The following is a 22,251-nucleotide window of genomic DNA, read 5'->3' on the forward strand; positions in this document are numbered from 1 at the left end:
GGCCACAATATTTGCGGATAGAAATTTTACAAAACAGACCTTTTTTGTTTGTTTGTTTTTTCCTTTTCTTCCTTTGCTTTAAGCTATTTTTTAATTTAAATCTAAAGCTAATAAATGTGAAACAACAACCTCCATATATTGTAAATGCTGTTTAAATACCTTCACATTGGCTGCTCCTCTTGTCCAAATCTGTAGTTGTTTTCATTTCTTGAATTTTGTTTACATGATATTTGAAAATCTGCAGTCTTTTCACTATTTGATCCAAAATATCATGGTTTTATAACTAAGAAACGGATATACTTAATTATAAATATAAGAGGTGCAGACAGCCCTTCTGAAGTTCAGTTCACCATATGAAGGCCTTTCACATGCATAAAAAATAGCACAATTACTGTCTAATAGCATTAAAGTGAAAATTGTATTGCTTAATTCACCTGCAGCCTTGTATCACCTGTATCACGTCTAACATGGATCTTACCATTGTGGTTCCTGAGACTTGTTCAGTTTGCTCATGCGTGTTTACATCTGCAATGCAACACCATAAGTTCCTCTTTGTCACAAAGAAGTAAATATGACACATTGTATTTGGATCATACTGTTTATATCATGCAAGATATCAGTCTTTTATGTTTCATTTCTCAGAGCTATTTACTGATTAAGTGCTGTAATTTTTTCTCCTTTCGAACTATGACTATCAACACTTTCTTGTAGACATTACTACATCAATGAGAGTGGCTTTTAAAAGAAATGTATAGTTACACTGGGAAGGAACAAGAAAGATAACAGAGAAAAGGGTAGGATGATCAGTGTATGACATTTGATAGGAATTGTGACCAAGTATCATAAGTACATGAAAATTACCAGCTCAGACACAAAAGCATCACTTCCATTCCTGTTTCTTGTTGAATTTTCCAGACTTTGTGAAACATCACTAACAGGGAAATACTCAGACGTGGATGGAAACCTCCACATGACTCGCTCCATTGGGCTTGCCAGGAGTCAAGAGCCGTTATTTTCTGAGGACCTTATGGTAAGTTAACAAACAGTATATACCCATTACTGATGTAAATTCCTGAGTGAGTTAGAGAGGGAGAGAGAGACAGAGACAGAGAGACTTTTGTTGTCCCACTGGGACATTTGCCTTGGTCTTCACAGTGCTCATATACAGTCAAAAACAGTACATTCATACATCAGTAGCACACATTCCATTCATCACAACATTTCACACTGAGATAGAAAATACATACACGATAATTAAACAATTATTAACAACAGTAAGTAGAGCTACTCACATACACATTAAAGCCTAGGTGGTGTTATAGGCTTTAATGGACAAAGGATTTAATCGTAAACCCAATCCCAATCGGAAACTTTAGATCTCATACCATACTGTACTATCCTGTATCCCATTTCACTTTATCCCATAACTTTCACTTTAAGTTGTCACTTTATCTTGTCACATACTCATACTTGTATAACAGTTGTACATATCTTGTATTTTTTTTCTTTTCTTTTTGATTCTTATTTTTATACTGTATTTACTGACTTGCTATTTTGTCTTTGTGTTGCTGCAACACCCAAATTTCCCCCCGGGGATCAATAAAGGATTATCTTTTCTTATCTTATCTTAATATTTAAAACGGTTGTGCCTCCTAAGGGAACCTGTATTGTCTTCTTGAGAGTAGGAGCTGGTTTTCAGGGTGGGCAACTATGGGTCTGAGATGATTTTTTGTCTGATTGTGGATTCTTGAGAAATATCCTGGAGGCCGGGATATTGATGGACTCCTATGATTTTCATGGCTGTCTTTATGAATCTGTTGATTTGGGGCTTTGATTGAGCAGTCAAATCAATAAACCATGCAGAGATACCGTATCGCAGGAGGCTCTCCACCACTGCATGATAGAAAAGAAGCTGCACTTCCTGGGTCACACCAAAGGTTCTGAGTCTTCTCAGGAAGTGTAGCCTCTGCTGCACTCTGGAAAAGATAACATCTACTTGGGCCATCCACACAGGTTTATTGTCTATACAGATGCCAAGGTACCTGTAGGACTCCACCTGCGCTAGGGTTTAGTCAATGGTGAGTGATCACCAAGAAACTCTCCTCTGGCGATACGACAGGAAAACAATGGAATTTTTCCCAATTTAGATTGATTTTGGGATTAGGTGATGGATAGATTGTGGTCAAATATATGTGTGTCTTTCCTCAGGGCTCCAGGTCTTCTCTGGATGGCTCTCGGCCAGTTGGCCAAGTAGACAAGCACATTCTGCTGCTGGTGCATGGAGTGGGAAATGCAGGTAAGAGCTACAAAATATAAAGGACTGTCAAAGTTTACATTTTGAATTTAAAAGTGTTTCATTATAATATTGAGTGGTTTTAACAAATCCATGGATAATAGATTTTTACCTTCATTCAGTTTGTGTCAGTTTGTGACTCCTAAATTTTGAGATCATCTTTACAAACTTGATATGATTTCGAAACTTTTTGGGGAGACCCGAAAGCAGCATATTAAATAATTTAAGCTTGTCTGAAAGGAATAATATACAAAAACATAAAGCTGATCAGATCAACAGGCAGGCAAAAAACTTTCAACACTTTTGAGAAGAAGTTACAATGGGTGTCATATAACACGATTAAATCTCCAGAAATTGTGGATAATATGTAAACGAAAAAACCCTGATCCCTGATCTCTAAGGCTGTGGAAGTAGGAGAAGAGTGAGGCAGATCATGCATAAATAGCAAAGCAGCTCTCAACAACCCCCTAAATGCCTCTGGCTAATCATGTTGGGTTGCTATGGGATGAGGCCTTTTTGAGCTGGATTGCTGACAACACAAAGACAGCTTTAAGCGGCACCCGGCCCTTCTCAGCGACACAAGCGTGTGACTGGTGTTGCTCCACTGCACTGACTACATCATCTGGTGCACTTCAGCTCTTAGGGCATTGGCCTTGTTTCACTGACAAACAGCGAGTATTGGTCACCTACTTCTCCAGTACCAAATTAGATTCAAATTAGATACAATAGTATGCCAATAGTATGCAATAGTAGTTTGTCATAGGTAGGTTATTTCAGTTATTTGGGCTGGTGTTTTCATTTTCTGAGATAAATGTGAAGTAACACCACACACTTTCTTGTCTTCGTATGTCGTCTGCTTTGTGCTCATATAATGCCCCCAGCCTCATGGGTGGTTCCTTACTAAGGTGTAACTGTTGATATACAGGTACTGATAAAACTGTTATGAGCCATGATTGGCTGATGTATTGGTTTACCTAGTCATGCATGGCTATATTTTCTCGTGGTAGGGCCTTGCTAATGTCCTTAAATGTATCCACATGTATCTTATAAGCATTTACAACATATGTTACATTGTATAGATTTATTATGAAATTTAGTTAACAAGTAGATAGAACACAGATGAACACCGATACATGATAGAATTAGTTAGTATCAGGAACTACTACGCCTACATCTACCACCATAGTCTCCAACAACTGTCATTAGCTTTCCAGATGACAGGGGTCAAAGAGGTTAAAGAAACCTGTTGCATGAGTGTGTATGTGTGTGTTTGTTTGTGTGTGAGAGAAGCCGAGTGTCCTCGTTAAGCATTTGAAACTTATGTCTGTAGAAAGTGCTGTAAAGACACATTTTATGTAACTTACTAATTTAATCTAAAAAGAACAACATTTTGTGAGTTGTAGTATCCCTTGTGTACAGATTAACTGGACCAGGCTGTTGTTCCTCCCTTGGATGCCTTGATGGCACTATTGTGCTGAGTGTATTTCCTTGTTTTCGACTCTCAGAAAATCAGTTCATTTAAATCCTTGTCTGCTTCCTCCACTCACTGTTCTCAGAACTCATTCTATTTTTTTGGTACTTCTTGAACTGTACATGTGTGTTTTGTAAAGTACACCGCTATGGTGTTTATTTTGCCTGTAAAAGAAAATATCCATCATATAATATCTTTGATATTTACATTATAAGAATCCACAGCACTTAATATTTCAACCCTCTGCAACATTTATAAGAAACATTTCTTGAATACTCCCTAATGTTTAATACAGCATAGTAAGCACATATACAGATTACATATAGATAGATGGATGCGTTCTCAATCAGGCAAAAAACAATTCAGATTCCTCAAAATGGCAGCCAAATCAAAAGAGCCACCTTCTTTCTACAGCTCAAAAGAGAGCAAGACAGGAAATGAAAAAAGTATATTGAGAATGTTCTTGGTACCTTAAAATGGATGTCCATAGAGATCTTATGGATATCTAGACTTCAAATATAACAGAAAAAGGGTCAAATATGAGGGCTGCGGTCGAATAGTGTTTTTTGGTTAGGAAGGTTCCTAACAGAGTGAAACGACCTGGAAGTGTTTTAAGTGTCAGCCATGATAAGAGTCGTTCGAATTCTGTAAATTAATAGGAAAGGAGATCCTTTGCTTCCTTTATTATATTCTTTAGCATAGGAAACATTGGACCATCCTTTACGAAAGGAGAGAAGAAAATAATGACCCACAATTCCTTGCGGCTGCAACATTTAAAGTGATGAACCTCTCGGAGGTCATAAAAACACGCATCAACATGACAGAAGATTGTAGATAATAGATTTATATGACAATTTTACTATTAAAACATTAAACAGTTATTTTTAAATAATCAAACTATGATTCATGTGGATAAATACAAGAGGAGGTGAGAAATATTCTAACAGAAATATTCTAACAATTTCTCTTTACCTTTGGTAACTTATTTTCCTCTTTTATTTAATCCCCACCTCCAATGACTCAATCAATAAATAAATCAAACTGTATTTTAGTCTCTACTGTAAAATAATACAGATTAAACCCGTGTGCCTCTATGAAGTGTTCTGTTGTGATGACGTTGATGAGGTTTAGGGCTACAACTAAAACATGATAATTTTTTTCCCCGTTATAAATATGATAAATAATCATCTGTGACAGTGGAGTGTGTTAGTTTGCAGTTTTGTAAGTGTAGACTAATATTACCGGTAATACACATAAGGTAAAAGATAGAATAAGGATCATATTAAAAATAACAGAAACAACAATACAGAATACGATTTGCAACATTAATACAGTAAAATAACCAATTAAAAAAAAAAACATTCATAAAATCATTTATTCATTCTTAATTTTAAACAAGGCAGCAGAAGTTTAAAGTTCACGTTTAGAGATATGAACACTTCTGCTGTCCTCAGGTCCTCAGACTGATGCTGCTAAAAGCTGCCTTTGCCTCCTGACGGGCCGCACTGGTTTAAACACTATAAACATCTTAATGAGGTCAGTGGTCATCTGACCAGTGTAAGTGCAGTCTTATTCTCTGAGCACCACAGTTGTCTTTTCATTACTCCATTTGAATTCTCCTCACACCTTTCCTTGACCTCATGACGTTTTCCATCAAGGTCAAGGAAAAGTAGTTAGGAAAAGACATGGGGGGTCATTTTTGGGACTTTTCGACTTCAGCTGAGACCTTTAATCTCGGCTCTAATGCACTTTTTAGAACATTTTTTTTAATTTTAAAAACAAAGTTGATACAAAGTTTTTCTTCTCACTTTTTGTTCAGGTCCAGAGATCACAGACGAGCTGGTGAAAGTGCTGCGCAAGCGCTTGGATGAGACGACCTTGGACATCATCACCGTCATGCTTGTCAGGAACTGCAAGCTGACACCAGCTGATGTGGAGGTAAATTGTTATTTTTTATGAACTGTAATTTAGAAAGAAAAAATAGGGGAGAAGTACTGTCAAGGCTTCCAAATGCAAATTTTGTTTCTACATGTTTATTTGTGGTCTGTCTGTACTTCTGTGTACATGGACTTGTGCAGTGCAGTGGGCAAATTGCTTACTCTTCCAGAATTGTGGTTTTTATTTCCACTTAGGCGCCCATAAAACTATCTACTAATGTTGATGCTTTGAATAAAGTTCCTCACCAAATGTTTTCTGGTCAGTTCATCCAGCCTTCAGGGTCCCCAGCTACTGAGGTGATGAACTTCAATCTACCCCAATACTGTCTTCCTTGGCTGCCGGCTGTGGCTCACTACCTCAGACAAAACCTTCTCATCTTCCTGCATGTACCAAAGTACACTGACAGCTACACAGCACATCATTTTAAGGTACAATTCAGAAAGATTTTTTTCATATCATGTTGTATAATTTATTTTGTGTAATATGCAAAAGAACTGAAAGTCTGGAAATCAAACATCTGAGCTAGATTAAGGGCCACAATAAGTGGGTTCACCTACTATATTCAATTGTATTACAACTTGTTTTTTTAAAATTCATGTCTCTAAACTACTGTTGATGGTAAGCAAACTGGTAAGCCAGGAACATGCTAATGCTAGTCAGTGACAATAGCGCTTTTTACACTGCCAGTTCAAGGCGGGATTATTAGGCCTCTGTTATGTTCCGTCTTTTATGTAGAACTCACGGAGGCGGAATGGAGGGGCGAAGTCGTTTCACCTCTGAGCCGGCAATCGGAGGTAGTAACAGATGCAAAACAGAGGCAAAATGACGTCTGTGTAAACTGCAGAGCCGGCAGGGCGGAACAGCACAGTGTTTGTATTTGAAGCACGCAATGTTTGTTTACACCTCGCGCACGTTTTGCTTCTGCAGTGCTGGAACACTATTTAAAAACACACTCTGGGCCGGCTTTACGCCGGCGTTGCTTGGAACCGCAGTGTAAAAAAGGCTGGTAGCTCTTATTTATGTTCTAGCAGAGCAGGTTTATCCAAAGTATTACGATTTGACACAGCTCATAGACTAAAGCCCTTTTCACGCATGCACTCCTTATAATCTCCAGAAATTTCAGGTCTGTCCACTCTCTCACCGCAAATGTTCCTGACACCGACTCACCTTGCATTCTTGCGGAAATTTTACTCTGCGGCTGGTAGAAAAAAGTCTGCATAAAGTTGGGGTCAAATTTGACGTTTGTGTTTACACATGCGTTCTCGGACAATGTCACAAAATGTTGAGTTTGTGCATGTGTGAAAGGGGCTTATGATAGCCTCTTTTGTTTTAAAATCCACTTAGTCAGTCAAAGTCATGTCTGACTTTTCTTAGTATTTCAACTTCTTTAAATGATCTGTTGACTTGAAATAAGTAAAAATTCTGTCTCCCTGCATTGATAAATGACAGTTTGAAATATACAATAGAACGGCAAAGAGCTCTGTATTAAAATTCCGGCCTTGATTAAAAATGTATAATTTGTAGTATGGGAGGCTAATAGCTCTTCATAACTGTGGCAGAAAGACTAATATAATTTTGACAAGTCTAACTGTGATGAATGAAATAAATCCTGACATTTATGTTTTGAGCTTCCAAGGGCTGATTTTCTCTCCTTTTCTTTCTGCAGCACTACTTTCATTTGAGCAATGACTTGGCCGAAGGTGATATCTACCTCTACAATAAACCTGGAGGCCAAGGGACGGGGGGCAAAGGTACTCATATTTACCCAGCCTAGTGTAGGGCTTTTTCAGTTGCGAGGATTATAAAGACAAAGAACAGTGAACCAGCAAGACTATACTTGTATGCGTAGTATGTGAAATACCCTCTCTTTGATTATTATAGTGGTCATGATGTTGTTGATTTTATACGTATAACATACATAGACTCTTCCACTGCGGAAACTAAGCAACTAACCATTACATCTTACAAACTGGGGCTTCCCATTACCTAAACCTTTAGTGGTACCAGGTTCTTACTGGTGTTTCTGCTGTCAATTGCAAACTTTAACATTTAAATATTCATCATATTTAAAGTATGTCCAACAATGTCACATTTTATGCTCTTTAGAAGGTGAGTGAAAAACTAATAGAGGGACTGACACCAATAGAAAAAGTGATACAGTAGTTTTATGTTTACGTGGACATTAGATGATAGACGCCAAAGGGGAATGCAAGGAACTGCTGGGACAATTGTGATGTCAAAGTCTGCTTCCCCCCTGCTTTGTTTTTTTTGGCTGACCACCAGGGTCAGCCCTACACGTGGGTCTATATATGACCAACTAACTGAGTGACTGAGTGAGTGAGTGAGGGTACTTTCACAGCCTAAGAGAGAAAGAGTTGCGACATTGCAATAGCATATTGGACCTCGTGCTTCTAAGCCGTTAATATTTCTCTATCAGTTAATATTTTGTTAGCTGTGTTATTTCCAGGCATGTGTTTGCATTTAGAATGTCAGTTCGCGCTCCGACTAGAGATGATGATGTGTCTTGCAGAAAAGTATCTATCCTGCCTTGTTCATTGTATTTGGTTGGTGACAATTGCAAAAACAAGACACAAGGGCCCTATACCTCTGCTGAAAGATTGTATGTGACAAGCAGGGCCACAGCCAGACTGCTGTCATTGATTACTAGATGTACAACGTGGTCGCTCAGAATGCCAGGTGGACAGTCAGTGCAGTGTTTAATTTCATACTGTGAAAATTGGTTAATTTGGTTAACTTAACTTTTCTCCCAATACATTTCTAACAGTGTAAAGTTCCATTTCATTTTAGTATATCAATATGCTCACATCAACAGCTTTTTAAAGTCGAGTTCTGTTGCTGAAATAAGCTCTGTCAATGAAAGCTTCCCCCATTCAATAAAAGTGCTGCTGTGGAAAGTGGATGAATTATTCTTCCATCCTTTAACAGCTCCCACCAAAGGGCAGCTAATTATGGATGTAAATGATGAGTTTGTTGAATTAAAACCCTCATTTATAATTGCTAATACAGTGGGGCAAAAAAGTATTTAGTCAGCCACCAATTGTGCAAGTTCTCCCACTTAAAAAGATGAGAGAGGCCTGTAATTTTCATCATAGGTATACCTCAACTATGAGAGACAAAATGAGAAAAAAAAATCCAGAAAATCACATATTTTAAAAGAATTTATTTGCAAATTATGGTAGAAAATAAGTATTTGGTCAATAACAAAAGTTCATCTCAATACTTTGTTATATACCCTTTGTTGGCAATGACAGAGGTCAAACGTTTTCTGTAAGTCTTCACAAGGTTTTCACACAATGTTGCTGGTATTTTGGCCCATTCCTCCATGCAGATCTCCTCTAGAGCAGTGATGTTTTGGGCCTGTCGCTGGGCAACACGGACTTTCAACTCCCTCCACAGATTGTCTATGGGGTTGAGATCTGGAGACTGGCTAGGCCACTCCAGGACCTTGAAATGCTTCTTACGAAGCCACTCCTTCGTTGCCCGGGCGGTGTGTTTGGGATCATTGTCATGCTGAAAGACCCAGCCACGTTTCATCTTCAATGCCCTTGCTGATGGAAGGAGCTTTTCACTCAAAATCTCATGATACATGGCCCCATTCATTCTTTCCTTTACACGGATCAGTCGTCCTGGTCCCCTTGCAGAAAAACAGCCCCAAAGCATGATGTTTCCACCCCCATGCTTCACAGTAGGTATGATGTTCTTCGGATGCAACTCGGCATTCTTTCTCCTCCAAACACGACGAGTTGAGTTTTTACCAAAAAGTTCTATTTTGGTTTCATCTGACCATATGACATTCTCCCAATCCTCTTCTGGATCATCCAAATGCTCTCTAGCAAACTTCAGACGGGCCTGGACATGTACTGGCTTAAGCAGGGGGACACGTCTGGCAGGATTTGAGTCCCTGGCGGCGTAGTGTGTTACTGATGGTAGCCTTTGTTACTTTGGTCTCAGCTCTCTGCAGGTCATTCACTAGGTCCCCCCGTGTGGTTCTGGGATTTTTGTTCACCGTTCTTGTGATCATTTTGACCCCACGGGGTGAGATCTTGCGTGGAGCCCCAGATCGAGGGAGATTATCAGTGGTCTTGTATGTCTTTCATTTTCTAATAATTGCTCCCACAGTTGATTTCTTCACACCAAGCTGCTTACCTATTGCAGATTCAGTCTTCCCAGCCTGGTGCAGGTCTACAATTTTGTTTCTGGTGTCCTTTGACAGCTCTTTGGTCTTGGCCATAGTGGAGTTTGGAGTGTGACTGTTTGAGGTTGTGGACAGGTGTCTTTTATACTGATAACGAGTTCAAACATGTGCCATTAATACAGGTAACGAGTGGAGGACAGAGGAGCCTCTTAAAGAAGAAGTTACAGGTCTGTGAGAGCCAGAAATCTTGCTTGTTTGTAGGTGACCAAATACTTATTTTACAGAGGAATTTACCAATTAATTCATTAAAAATCCTACAATGTGATTTCCTGGATTCTTTCCCCCCATTCTGTCTCTCATAGTTGAAGTGTACCTATGATGAAAATTACAGGCATCTCTCATCTTTTTAAGTGGGAGAACTTGCACAATTGGTGGCTGACTAAATACGTTTTTGCCCCACTGTATATTTCGGAATAGACATCCGTGCTTTGCCATTTTAACACGATTTTGACAGGATTTGGCTTTTAATCACGTTTCTGCTTTATATACATTTTCATTTGCAGAACAAATTACTCATTGGGCTAAAGTAGGTTTGTGCTGGTAACTGCCAGATTGTCCAATAAGTAAACACGAGCAGAGTTCTGAACTTGAGTCATATGACTCGGACTTGACTCCTCTAGACAGGAATATGACTTTTTCCCACCTCTGCTTTATACTACCTGTGAGGAATAATACTTTTATGGAAAACGGCTATTTACTGTGTGATGGATTTAGAGTTACAAATTTACCAGTAGATTGGATTTCAAAGTATGGATGGTCACAACATGAATGTGCATTGGGAACCAAGAGAATGGGTGTAATGGATGCAACCATTCCTGGAAAAAAAAGATTAGGTTAAGTTAAACAGCTCCCATAAAAATATTCAATGTTCTCCATGTGAAAGAATTGTTACACATTTAAGTGTTTAAGTGTTTAAGGATTTAAGTGTTTCCTCTTTGGAATTGAAGGAACATTGAAGCGCTCAGCTAAGACCTTAAAAGATAGCTTTGTCTCCAACAGCAGTGTGCTGGGTGCTCTCTGGGTATTGTCACCAATGGACTGTTTGTATGTGTCGTTTGAAACAACCTCTGCACTTTAAAATAGAATACATCAAGGCTTACAGAAAGAATTTGTTCTTGCTCCTGAACTCATTCAACTTGCTGTCAAGCCAAGAGGTTCCCAGACCCTCACCTGTTTTTTAATGTCAGATAATTAATTATTCATATTAATTAAACATATGATAATGTTTTTTTAATGACTCTTTTGCACAAAACTACCCAATGGTCATTCTTTGGGTAGTTGAGGCTGTTAAAAATATTTTATTACAGAACAATAATATTGCAGACTTTGAGACTGACAGACAAGAGACATTTAATTTTCCATGTGTTTGTATGGTAACTTGGAGGTCCTGGGCTGGTGTGGTTACACGTGGTCTGCAATAATCATGCTGTCTATTCAGCATCTTGATATGCCACACCTGTGAGGTTGGTGGATTATCTTGGCAAAGGAGAAACGCTCACTAACACAGATTTAGACAAATTTGTGAAAAATATTTGAGAGAAATAGGCCTTTTGTGTACATAGAAAAAGTCTTAGATATTTGAGTTCAGCTCATGAAAAATGGGAGGAAAAACAAAAGTGTTGCGTTTATATATTTTTTCAGTGTAAGTAGAGTAACGCTTGACTCTTAACTATAAAGGACATTGTTTAGTGTCAAAAAGGCTGGTAGTAGTCACGCAGAAGGAAGAAAGTATGATGAGTTAAAAGAGTTAATACAGACAAAAATTTGGGATTTTGCAATTACCAGTACTGGGATCATGAAAGAACTCATCGCACAATGGGCTGAAAGGAACACATGCACTACTGGAATTTTCATAATGATTGTCATATTTTGTTACAAAAACAACAAAAACAACACATACCAAACAATGTTTTAATCACAAGAACAAACTACAATTGCTTGTTTTTAAATGTATCACAATAATCATGAGTAACAAGTGAGTGAACAGTCATTTTTATCTTACAGCTGCAGTAGGTAAGATGGAGAGGAGAGCGGACTTTGCTTCAAAAATTGAAAGATTATAACCTCCAGGTTCCTCCCCCTCTCTCTCCGTGGCGCTCAGTCCTGCCTCCAAAGCCCTCCCCGCAGAGGAGGCTATCATGCGCGCGCAGGCTAGTAACCACTGAAGGAGCCAGATATACATATGTAAAGACGTGAAATGACAACAGCCGCAGCCGTTGTATTACACCACCAACGGCACTTAGTTTGCTAACAGAGACTGTGGAAAAAACAGCGCCAAAGAAGCAGTATCTCACTGATGTTGTGAACATTTAGCCTTGAAAGCACAGGCACACATAACTATCAGGAGAAAGTCTGAAACCGTCCCACTGCCTGGGCACTACAAAGGTATTTCAGCCACAAACAGCCACATTGAGTACACACTAACGTTAGCCCGACTGCAACACTTACGTAACCCAACGTCACAGTAACCGCAGACATCTGAGCAATGTGAAACAAATACAGCAGAATAATTAAGTAAGTAAGTAAGGTAAGTAATTACCTGTCAAGCAGAACTGTCTAACTCTGCATCGCTTTTTAATCCTTTTAGGTCCCGTAGCTCTCTCCACCTCGGAAATGCCGCTCTGATGTTTACTCTTGTTTCATTTCTGTCTCGGTCCAACTATTTCTTTTTAGCTTGCTTTTCCTCAATTCTCTTCTTCGGATTAACAGTCTTAGCGGTCGTAGTGTAAGACGTAGTTGGCAATAGAGGGATGGGAAGTTTTTTCATTCCTGGTGGTTGTTTTTCAGCCTTTGTGGACACAAACGGCTGACGCTGCGTAAACTAAAGAAATTGAGCTTGACCATGTGAGCATGCGCGGAGTAGTGGTGCTGCGCAGCGTGTGATTGACAGCTGCCTGAGAGACTGTTCGGCTCTGATTGGTTGTGTGTTTCGGGAGCGTTGGATTCTTACAAATGACATTAGGAGCAGTAGGAAGAGCCAAAAGAACATGATTTTTTTTTTAACAGATTATGTCTCTCATGTACTACTGCATGTTTAAAGTGACAGTTTGAGCAAATATGACAAAACTTTGTTTTAATAATGTTACCTACTACAGCTTTAAGTAGAGACCATTGGATCACATAGCATCACATATCACATATAACCGGCTGATGTGGGATTTTTGAGACTCATACTGATTTAAGAAAAAAAAAACTAGCTATTAGATTATTTATACTTTGCCTGATAAATTGAATTTCTTAGCTTTAACCCATTAATGACTATCAATTAAATTTAGTATGTTAAGGAAAAGTCCCAATGGATTATCAAAATTCTTGTATGAATTGTAATTGTAAATTTTATGAGTCTAGACTATGCGTGTATGAAGAATTATGAAGATGTGATATTCCTAACCTGTTGGTTTGGATGTTTTTTTTTCAAAAAACCTGCTACCCCCTGTGACTAACAACTAAAAATAGTCATTTAAGAAAAACTGGTGCTGTGACCTCGTACTTTGACCGATTTGAAAAATTTCAATGGATTTGTTCGTAGCTCAGCTGGTGCTTTGAGTGCTGTGAAGGAAATCATAAAATCCCGCTGTGGACATTAATGGATTAATGAATGATTTTTTTCTACATTAATTGTGCACCTATGCAACAATGCAGACATGATCAGTGGACTGGCATCATGTATGTTGTGGAATTTTGCAAATCAAGTTAACTCATCATTGGAAGGAAGTTGCTCAGGAGAGGATGATGTCTTAAGCTGATAAATTTGTTGTGGCTTGGCCAAGGAGAAATGGCATGTCGAACAGCAAAGTGATTCTCTGCATGACGTCACTTCAACTTTGAAGATTCACAGTTTGCGGCATTATACAGTTTGCTGTATGTGAGAAAGTTACCCTGAGACAGTATGTGTGGCTGATTATTGTCAACAGCATTCAGTATAGTCTTCTGCACTTCTCTGACCTTGGCTTCCTTGGAAATAGAGCTTCACTTATACTCAGAAGGCACGAGATAGTGTAGTTTAGACAAAACACCAGATAATGGTGATACAGAAATTGTGGAGAGAGAGGTGCAATGCTTTCTGAAATAACTCTACAGTATACAAATAAGGAATTTACTTAAATTCAACTTAAATATATGCGACTGTTATACAATAAAAAGAAGATTACTTGGCGTAGCTATCAGTGCATATTAAGCACAATAAACTGGAGAAAAATAAACTAAAAAAACATATCAAGACGAAAAAGACGGGAGTGAAACTCTAATGCAGAGAGGCTTCTCATAATAGTGATTTCTGTGACCTACAGGGAGAACTTGTAGTGACATGGATGAAAGTGAAAAAGCCATCATTGTATATGTATATGATGTCAGAGCAGCAAGACATTCCCTATTCAACTTAATTGCATATTGGAGCAAAGTTAATGTTCATTATTTTACAATGTATTGTTTTCTGTGTTTTTTTTTATTTGAACTTAAGAAGAATAATGTAATTTTAATAGTCAACAAAACATGATGACATGAGGTTCAGTTAGATTTCCGAAGAAACAGTCGGTTAAGTTCTTCAGAGGCCTCCTTTTTCCTTTTATACTGTGAATATATTTCAGAGCCTGTACTTTTTTTATTATAACCTCAGGATAGAAGTTAAATCAGTACTTTACTTTTTTTACACAAGTTTCTATTTTTCTACAAGTTTCTATTTTTCTACTTGAGCGAATAATTTTTGGACTTTGCCACCACTGAATATTTGTGCACCCCTAATGCTATTCTCTGGGTGTCTTGAATGTTGGCCCAGGTACCATGTCGGAGCTGGTTAAGCATCTATTCCCACCTTCTCAGTTTAAAGGTACCACCACATATCATCTTCTTTCCTCTCTTTACAACCTTTAAACCCATCACGTTGACTGAAGCCATTGCAGCTGCTGGCCCTGTGTGTTCTGCTCTTGGTCTTTTTGTCTTTGTGGTATCTCTTTGCAGTGCTGTCTTCTTCAGTTCAGGCTTTTCCCGCAACATCTATTTTTATTAAAAAAATTATTCATTTTCGATTTGGCATGGACCTCCAAGGTGCATGAAGTGTGTTTTTTCTGGTGTTGCCAGTATATGATTTAGATCTGTTCTGGTTTGGCTGTTGTCGCACTGCCTCCCGCTTCAAAGACCCTAACACAACCACAATGACTACTTTTGATGCAGTAGGGTATTTTATTTTCAGTTTAAGTAGGCAGAAATATTTTTAGTAGACTTTAATTACTCTTTTGGAATAGAGCCTCTTTAAGGCCCTTTTGATGGCAGGGTAACAATCTGATTAACAAATGCATCTGACCATCTATTATTGTTGACTAAAAACATATTGCCCATCTGTGTGGTATTTTGGTGTCCAGGACAGAGCACATGTTACATAGGTGTGAGGAAAGCAACAAACATGTGGGAGGTGTATTCATATGAGGAAACACACAGAAAAGTTATCAGTACTTGTTTGACCTTGAGTCTAAGATGTTGCTGACGAAAACGGGTGACACGGAACCACATCAGATTTTGTTGTAATCTCAATCTGCTTCTACTTTAATAATTTAGTCAATGGAAGCAAACTAAATTGGTATAACGTTTCTCCTTTACATACTATGTTGATTACTTTTCAGCCTCTGATTGGAGAAGTGTGGTGCAAGGACACATTTCAGTTATGCACAGCCATGGACAGCAGGCTGCTACACAATAACAACCTTTACACACATCATACTGGTCCATTTCAACTCAGTATTCAGCCATTTATACACAGAAGACAGAATAGAAAAAGTCCCATTATTCATAATTCACCCCGATCAAACAGTCTTCATCACAGGTGGATGTTCATCCAGTAACCCAGTCACATTTTTATTTGATTACATTACATTACTCTTGAAAGGAGTGAGTAAAGCAGCAGTTTTCACACAGTCTTTTTTTGATTTATCAAGCTTTTATGAAATGTCACCCTGTGTATATTTACTGTATGAATGAGCCAGGGCAACCTTCTGAGTAATGTAGTTACTTTGTCAGTCCTTGACAATGCCTGCCTTGAGTCAAATATTATGATTCATCCCTTTCAGTCTGCCCTTTGAGGCTGTATTTTTGTAAACATTGCGAATTTCTGAAGTTGACACGGTAGGCCAACATGAGCAATCAGTAACCAAAGCAGCATGGGGTTCTTTAAGCATGTCCAGCTTAATTCTATTAAATTATATTAAAGCGCAATTAAAAATCAGTGGGTTTGATGTGGAGCCTTAAATATGTGTGGTGCTTCCACATAGTTAAAACATAGTGAACTTTAACTCCCTTTAAACCTGATCAAACTTGCCTTCAGGTTTTTTGAGTGTTTTTACCATAGAAAAGAGCAGATCCTCAGGGGTTTTACCCAGAACCAAAACAGCCCAAACAGTCAGCTGCCCAGCTGGCTTTTGATATGCAATTTTATCTTTTCTGCCATTTATACAGGGGCTGGACCCTGACCTAACATGCCTCAACTGCCTTTGAATGTTATGCTTACCAAGTAAAGCGCAGATACGGGGCTGCTAAGCCATGCCTTGTTTATCCAGCAACCACCACTGTTTCTCTACTTCCACCATTAAAATAGCCTCCTCATTAACTCTGCTGAGAAGCCATGGTAGTAGAGCTACACTCTGATTTTGTCAAGAACAAAACTAGCCAACAGTAGATAATCTTAGACCCGACAGTGCAGTAGTTGTAATGTCATTAAGCCTCCAGCACCACCTAAGTTGTAAGAATGTGCAACTTAATTTTGCTGTCCCTCTCTCAAGTGCAGGGGTCTTTAACATTTTCTTTAATGAGTTTCAAGTTACAAAAGTTAAGTTCACAAAGTGACATCCAGTAAGCCAGTGGCGTTTGTCAATGTGCATGTAATTTATTTTCATGTACTTCATCTATTATTTGCACAGGACCCCCTTTCTTAGTTACTCATTGACGCACACAAAACCATGTTGTGATGTAAGCCACTACTAAGAAAAATGCTTTGGCTGTTAAATTACGCTATGCCTTGTTTGCTTTTAGGTGTCCACTGTGTGTGAATGGTTTCCGATGTTTACCATTACACTTTTTTAGCCACCCCCTGATTTATGAAGGTACACTGTGTTTAAAACATGCTACTTTGCATGGCTCAAGAGTCACAAGGGAATTAATTCACTAAATATTGCAACAGCTCAACAACACAATATTGTAATATTAAATTAGTGCAGCGTTGTGCTGTTGCATTTATTAAAGTATTAAAATTGCTTTTCATTATTTGTTTTATTTAATTATTAAATTTTTTATTTTATAACTGTTATAATAAGCAATTTCTACTATACAAATCAACAATCTTTGCATATGTCACAATGTTTTAAATAAATAATTGGCTGACCTGCACACCGGCAAAAATGTCATTGTTGTGTTTTACTTGTCTTTACAGAAGAATCCTGTCGAAAAGATTCACAATGACTATACTTAAAGTGATTTGTATGGCTTTTTGTGCTTGTAATTGTTGAAAACATAGAGAATAGAATAGATATATATTTCCCATGGTTTGTTGTCATTTGAATGTGTTCCTCTTCTCTTTTAGGTATCGCCTGCATTGCCCTTTCATTTGTGGATGCGGATGGTCATTCCCTTCAGGTTCTAGCACAGGACTGTGCAACACTGAAGAGATCAGAGAATTGTTCATTTTCCCTTAATCCAGAACATTTTGATGAGCTGACCACTGTGGGTAAAGTGTTCTCCATCAACAACAGCCCTGTTACAGGTAAACACACTCAATGTGTGTGTGAAAGAGTGAATGACATGCGGTGTAAAAGAACTTTGAGTTGTCAGTAGACTACAAAAGCGCTATATAAATGCAGTCCATTTACTGAGCAGTTGTTTGATACTAGTTCTTGGGACAAGTTATGGTTAGATAAAAATGTAAAGCGTCAATGTTGCGTTTAAGTGGTCAAGCTGGGGTTAGAGTACCTTATATAGGTTTTAAACAGCAAGAACTTTATTATTATTTGATGAAGTGATGTAGTTGCAGTTTTTGTAAATGGTAAATGCATTTACTTATCATCTTTATAGTTTTCTGATCACTATAAGCATCCCCACATTCAATTCACAACTTGTACTTGTGCAATTTCAATTTGGGGCTCATTATCTTGCCCACTTTGAAACGTTGAAATCTGAACTGTAGGAGCTGGGGATCAAACCCCACATCTTCCCATTCATGGGTGAATGTGCTTATTGAATAAAGGAGTCATTCAGGAGGCAGTGATTTGGTACTGCTTTTCCAATGAGTTGGTAAACTTGTTTGATGAAGCTTAAAACCCAACCACCTCTCATTATGTCCTTTTATGACATACTTTCATCAGGCACTGACTGCCAGGTAGGACCCATGTTTTGTTATATTTTTACCCTGGTTATACCTGGTATTAACATAGGAATTATATCTGGACTTCCGGTGGCGCTCTGTGCAGCATGGCAGCTTAATTTCAGAGCTCCACTACCAGCCTCAAATTTCCCCTAATTCGAGAATATACGCAACCTGAAAGTATCATATTTCGATTCAATAATGAACGGGGACAAAATCAAGAAAGGAGGATATGGCTTAAGAAATAACATAGAAGGAGAAAGGGACAAAGAGATTCCGCCTAGCGAAAATTCAACGGGACAAGATGGCGTCAACACAGCAAACGAAACTTTGGACTCTATTCGAAAAAGGGGTGAGTGGAGCTGTTGCTGCTGGGATGGCGGTGATCCAGTCTGAACTTAACAGAGATCTCTTGGAACTCAGGTCATGTTTTCGGGAGGACATAAAAAAACAAATGGACGAACTTAAGACTGAAATTAATACAAAACCACAGGATACAAATGGCCAGATCGAAGGGGTAGTGAAGCGCATCGGAAAGGTGGAGGGCAACATGACCGAAATGGAGCGTTGGGACAACGGAGTCAAAGATACCCTGAGGCAGCTACTAGTCAATCAACGCTCTCTACAAGACAAAATATCTGATCTGGAGGGACGCTCAAGGCGCAACAACATAAGGATCTACGGCGTCCCTGAGGATGCAGAGGGCACATCAGCAGTGGCTTTTGTGAAAAACCTCATAAAGTCGGAACTTGGTGATGATCTTGGCCCAGACTGTGACCTGGGGATAGAACACGCTCACAGCGCCTTGGCGCCCAAACCACCTGCCACCGCCCCTCCACGTTCTCTGGTGGTCCGATTCCTCCAATTCTCTGTTAAAGAAAAAATACTCCATACGGCTTGGAAGAAGGAGCTGCGTGTACAAAACAAGCGAGTGATTTTGATCATGATTATGCCACGGATGTGCAAAGTAAGAGGAAGGAATATATACCAGTTAAGAGAGCGTTAAAGGAAAAAGGAGTATGCTTCCAGACACCGTTAACTAAAATGCGCGTCTTCTTCGAGACGGGCACCGTCATGTACAGCACCGCGGCACAAGCAGCAGAGGACCTGCAAAGGAGAGGATTTACAGTTGGTGAGGTCTCGCAGGGCTCTCAGAGCAGGGTCATCTCGGAGGAGACGCCGGCCCGGCTTCTACCCTGGGAGACCAACGACACACGCCGAGGCGGAGAGGATAACTGGTTCCAGCGACAGATCCGGGAGAAGCTTAGAGAGTTTTGCAGGACGGAATCTGGAGCCGCAGGAGGAGATAAATTAGGGACTTTACACCCCAGTTTTTGGATCAAAATGATGGTAGGATGCATATGCATACTTATATGGACCTGAGGTCACGCCTCTGCCGCGGAGGAACAGGTCAGAAAAGAGTGACATTTTATTTTGATTTCATTAAGCCTATATCTACACGTTTTCTATTTTATATAAATAATGGGAGGCTGGTACCCATGGACCGTGGATAAAGAGCCACAAGACTCAGACATTTCTGTTGTCGAGGGACCCCACCTTGTGGCTGACCCCCTCACTGTCAAAGGTTACATGTTATCCTTACTGATGGAAGCTCTGTTCATTGTTCTGTATTATAGTTCTGCCAGTTTTCTTTGTTACAGCGTGTTCTATTCCTTGAGGTCTGGGATGTTACAAGTGCAATATTTCAAAACAAAAAAAACGGGCTAAATAATCCAATTAAAAGAAGCAAAATGATAACAAAAGTTAAAAAAGAGAGGGTTAATATAGCATTTTGGCAGGAGACACACCTCTTGGGGGCTGAACATGAAAAACTTAGAAAATTGGGATTTACAAAGACCCTTTTCTCTTCGTATAAAAATGGGGAAAAAAGAGGAGTTGCCATATTAATTTCAAATTCAACTCGGTTTGAATTCATATCAGAAATAAGCGATAAAGATGGCAGATTTATAATGTTAAAAGGGAAAATAGACCACAAAGAGGTAACTCTTTTTAATGTTTATGCTCCTCCTGGGAGTGATATTAGTTTTTTTCAAAGGTGTTTGACCTGATAGCACTGGAGACATGTGGAACTCTTATTTGCGCAGGAGATTTTAATATACTCCTTTATCCTTTTTTAGATACAACTAATACAAAGAGAGGAAGTAACCCTACTAAAAAACGTATATATAAGTCACTTAAAGATTTGGGACTGTCTGATGTGTGGAGGTCCATGCATGGAGCATCTCTAGGGTATACATTTTACTCTGCTCGACATGCAGTTTATTCGAGATTAGATTACTTCTTTATGTATAACAAGGATCTTAATCGATTGAAGGATTGCAGAATAGGTCAGAGGGACCTCTCGGACCACTCTGGGGTCTTTATAACGTTAAATTTAGATGGCAGACAGCAAAAAACATTGTGGAGGCTGAATATTGGACTGTTCAATGACACTAATTTTAGACATGAAATGGAGACATACCTTGACTTATACTTACAGGATAATAATAATGGGGAGGTAAATCCTAGTACACTGTGGGATGCAGCTAAAGCTGTTCTCAGGGGAAATATTATAGCTTGTTGAAAAAACTTAAAAATCAAACATTTTTTAGACTGCAAGAAGATCTTAGAAACTTAGAGCAAATGCACACCGCTAATAAAGAGCCCTCTATTACACAACAAATCAGAAATAAATTCACCTATAATTTAAGTAAATCTAAATTTTCCTGATGAATACAAACTCAGAGTTTTTTGTTTGTGGAGGTTAAATTCGTCAATCTGACACTAGAACATAGGCACATTGATCAATATTAAATCTTAGTTTTGGGGGCTAATTAATATAATTGTGTTTATAATGTTAGTCATTACTTGTTGGTGTTGCAACAGCAGAAATGACTAAAAAAGACTCTGGGTTAAGCACAAACTGTTACTGAGCCACACTAGCAGCAGTGGTAGAGTCGGTCGTCTTTCAATTGCATGTCGAAGTGTCCTTGGAACCCCAAATTGCTCCCTAAGGCATAGCCATCAGTGTGTGTCTGCGCATGAATGGTTAGAATCTGATTGGAGATTGCTACTCTGCATAGCAGCCTCTGCCATCATTGTATGAATGTGTGTGTTTGAAATGATAAATGTGACTTGTAGTGTAAAAGTCTTAGGCTTAAGGCTTAAAAAAAGCGCTAGATAAGTGCAGTCCATTTACCATTTACTATTTAGCATTTATAATTGAGTCAGCCTAAAACGGCTTTAATTCAACTTTACTGAGCAATGACAAAAAATACATATATTAGTCAGCGCTTTGAAGACTTTGAAGACTTTGAAGAAAGATTACCAACATTTTTTAAAGTGTGCAATTTTATGATGATTATGATGATTTCAAAAAAGGATACATTTCCCATAAACCCAGCTGCTTCCTTGTGCAAATTGAATGTTGGTTCTTGCCTCCCATATTCCAGAATACATACTGCAACCCCAATTCTGACTTAAAAATCTTTTAGCATAACAATGCTATTATTTGCTAAGTCAACAGGATTTTCCTCTTTAATGTTTTCTTTAATATACATTTTGAAATCATTTGTTTTCATCTAAATAACTGTGAGTAGTAAGTGAAAAACATAAACATACCATTTAATGTTGTGTCTAATTGTGTTCTAACAGAGCCACAGCTGTATGTGCGTTTTGACATCTGGGAACAAGGAAACGTCAGCCCCTTACAGCTGAGTGATAAACTGCAGGGGGCACTCCGTCACGCACTCTGTGATGTTGTCATGGAACTGAGAGTGTTGCCAAATCCTCTTTGTCTGGGGGTTGTCTGCCCAGCAACCAAAGCTCAGAAGGAAGAGGCTAAAGGTGAGGTCATCAATTTCTATTATTTCGATAACAATATGTCACCCAGGTGTTCGTGATATTTAGTCTGCCATTTGTTGGTCACAGTATAATAAGCAGTATTGAACAAATTTGTAACCCTTATTTACGATTATGTGTTAAAAAAAAAA

General features: G+C 38.7%; 1 protein-coding gene across 1 annotated transcript in view; it reads left to right on the plus strand.

Annotated features, from left to right (window-relative positions):
- Window positions 1-22,251, plus strand: part of szt2 (SZT2 subunit of KICSTOR complex) — a 93,991-nt gene that overhangs the window by 36,156 nt on the left and 35,584 nt on the right. Inside the window, exons 45-51 of the mRNA XM_069679394.1 lie at window positions 916-1,030; window positions 2,209-2,296; window positions 5,584-5,702; window positions 5,966-6,130; window positions 7,369-7,453; window positions 17,483-17,662; window positions 21,914-22,105. Coding sequence (XP_069535495.1) covers window positions 916-1,030; window positions 2,209-2,296; window positions 5,584-5,702; window positions 5,966-6,130; window positions 7,369-7,453; window positions 17,483-17,662; window positions 21,914-22,105 — 944 coding nt within the window. The remainder of the gene's footprint in view (window positions 1-915; window positions 1,031-2,208; window positions 2,297-5,583; window positions 5,703-5,965; window positions 6,131-7,368; window positions 7,454-17,482; window positions 17,663-21,913; window positions 22,106-22,251) is intronic.

The sequence above is a fragment of the Semicossyphus pulcher genome, unplaced genomic scaffold (genome assembly GCF_022749685.1).
Source record: "Semicossyphus pulcher isolate SPU_LCO1_2020_fin unplaced genomic scaffold, fSemPul1.0.p SCAF_4, whole genome shotgun sequence".
In the NCBI taxonomy this organism is placed as follows: Eukaryota; Metazoa; Chordata; class Actinopteri; order Labriformes; family Labridae; genus Semicossyphus; species Semicossyphus pulcher.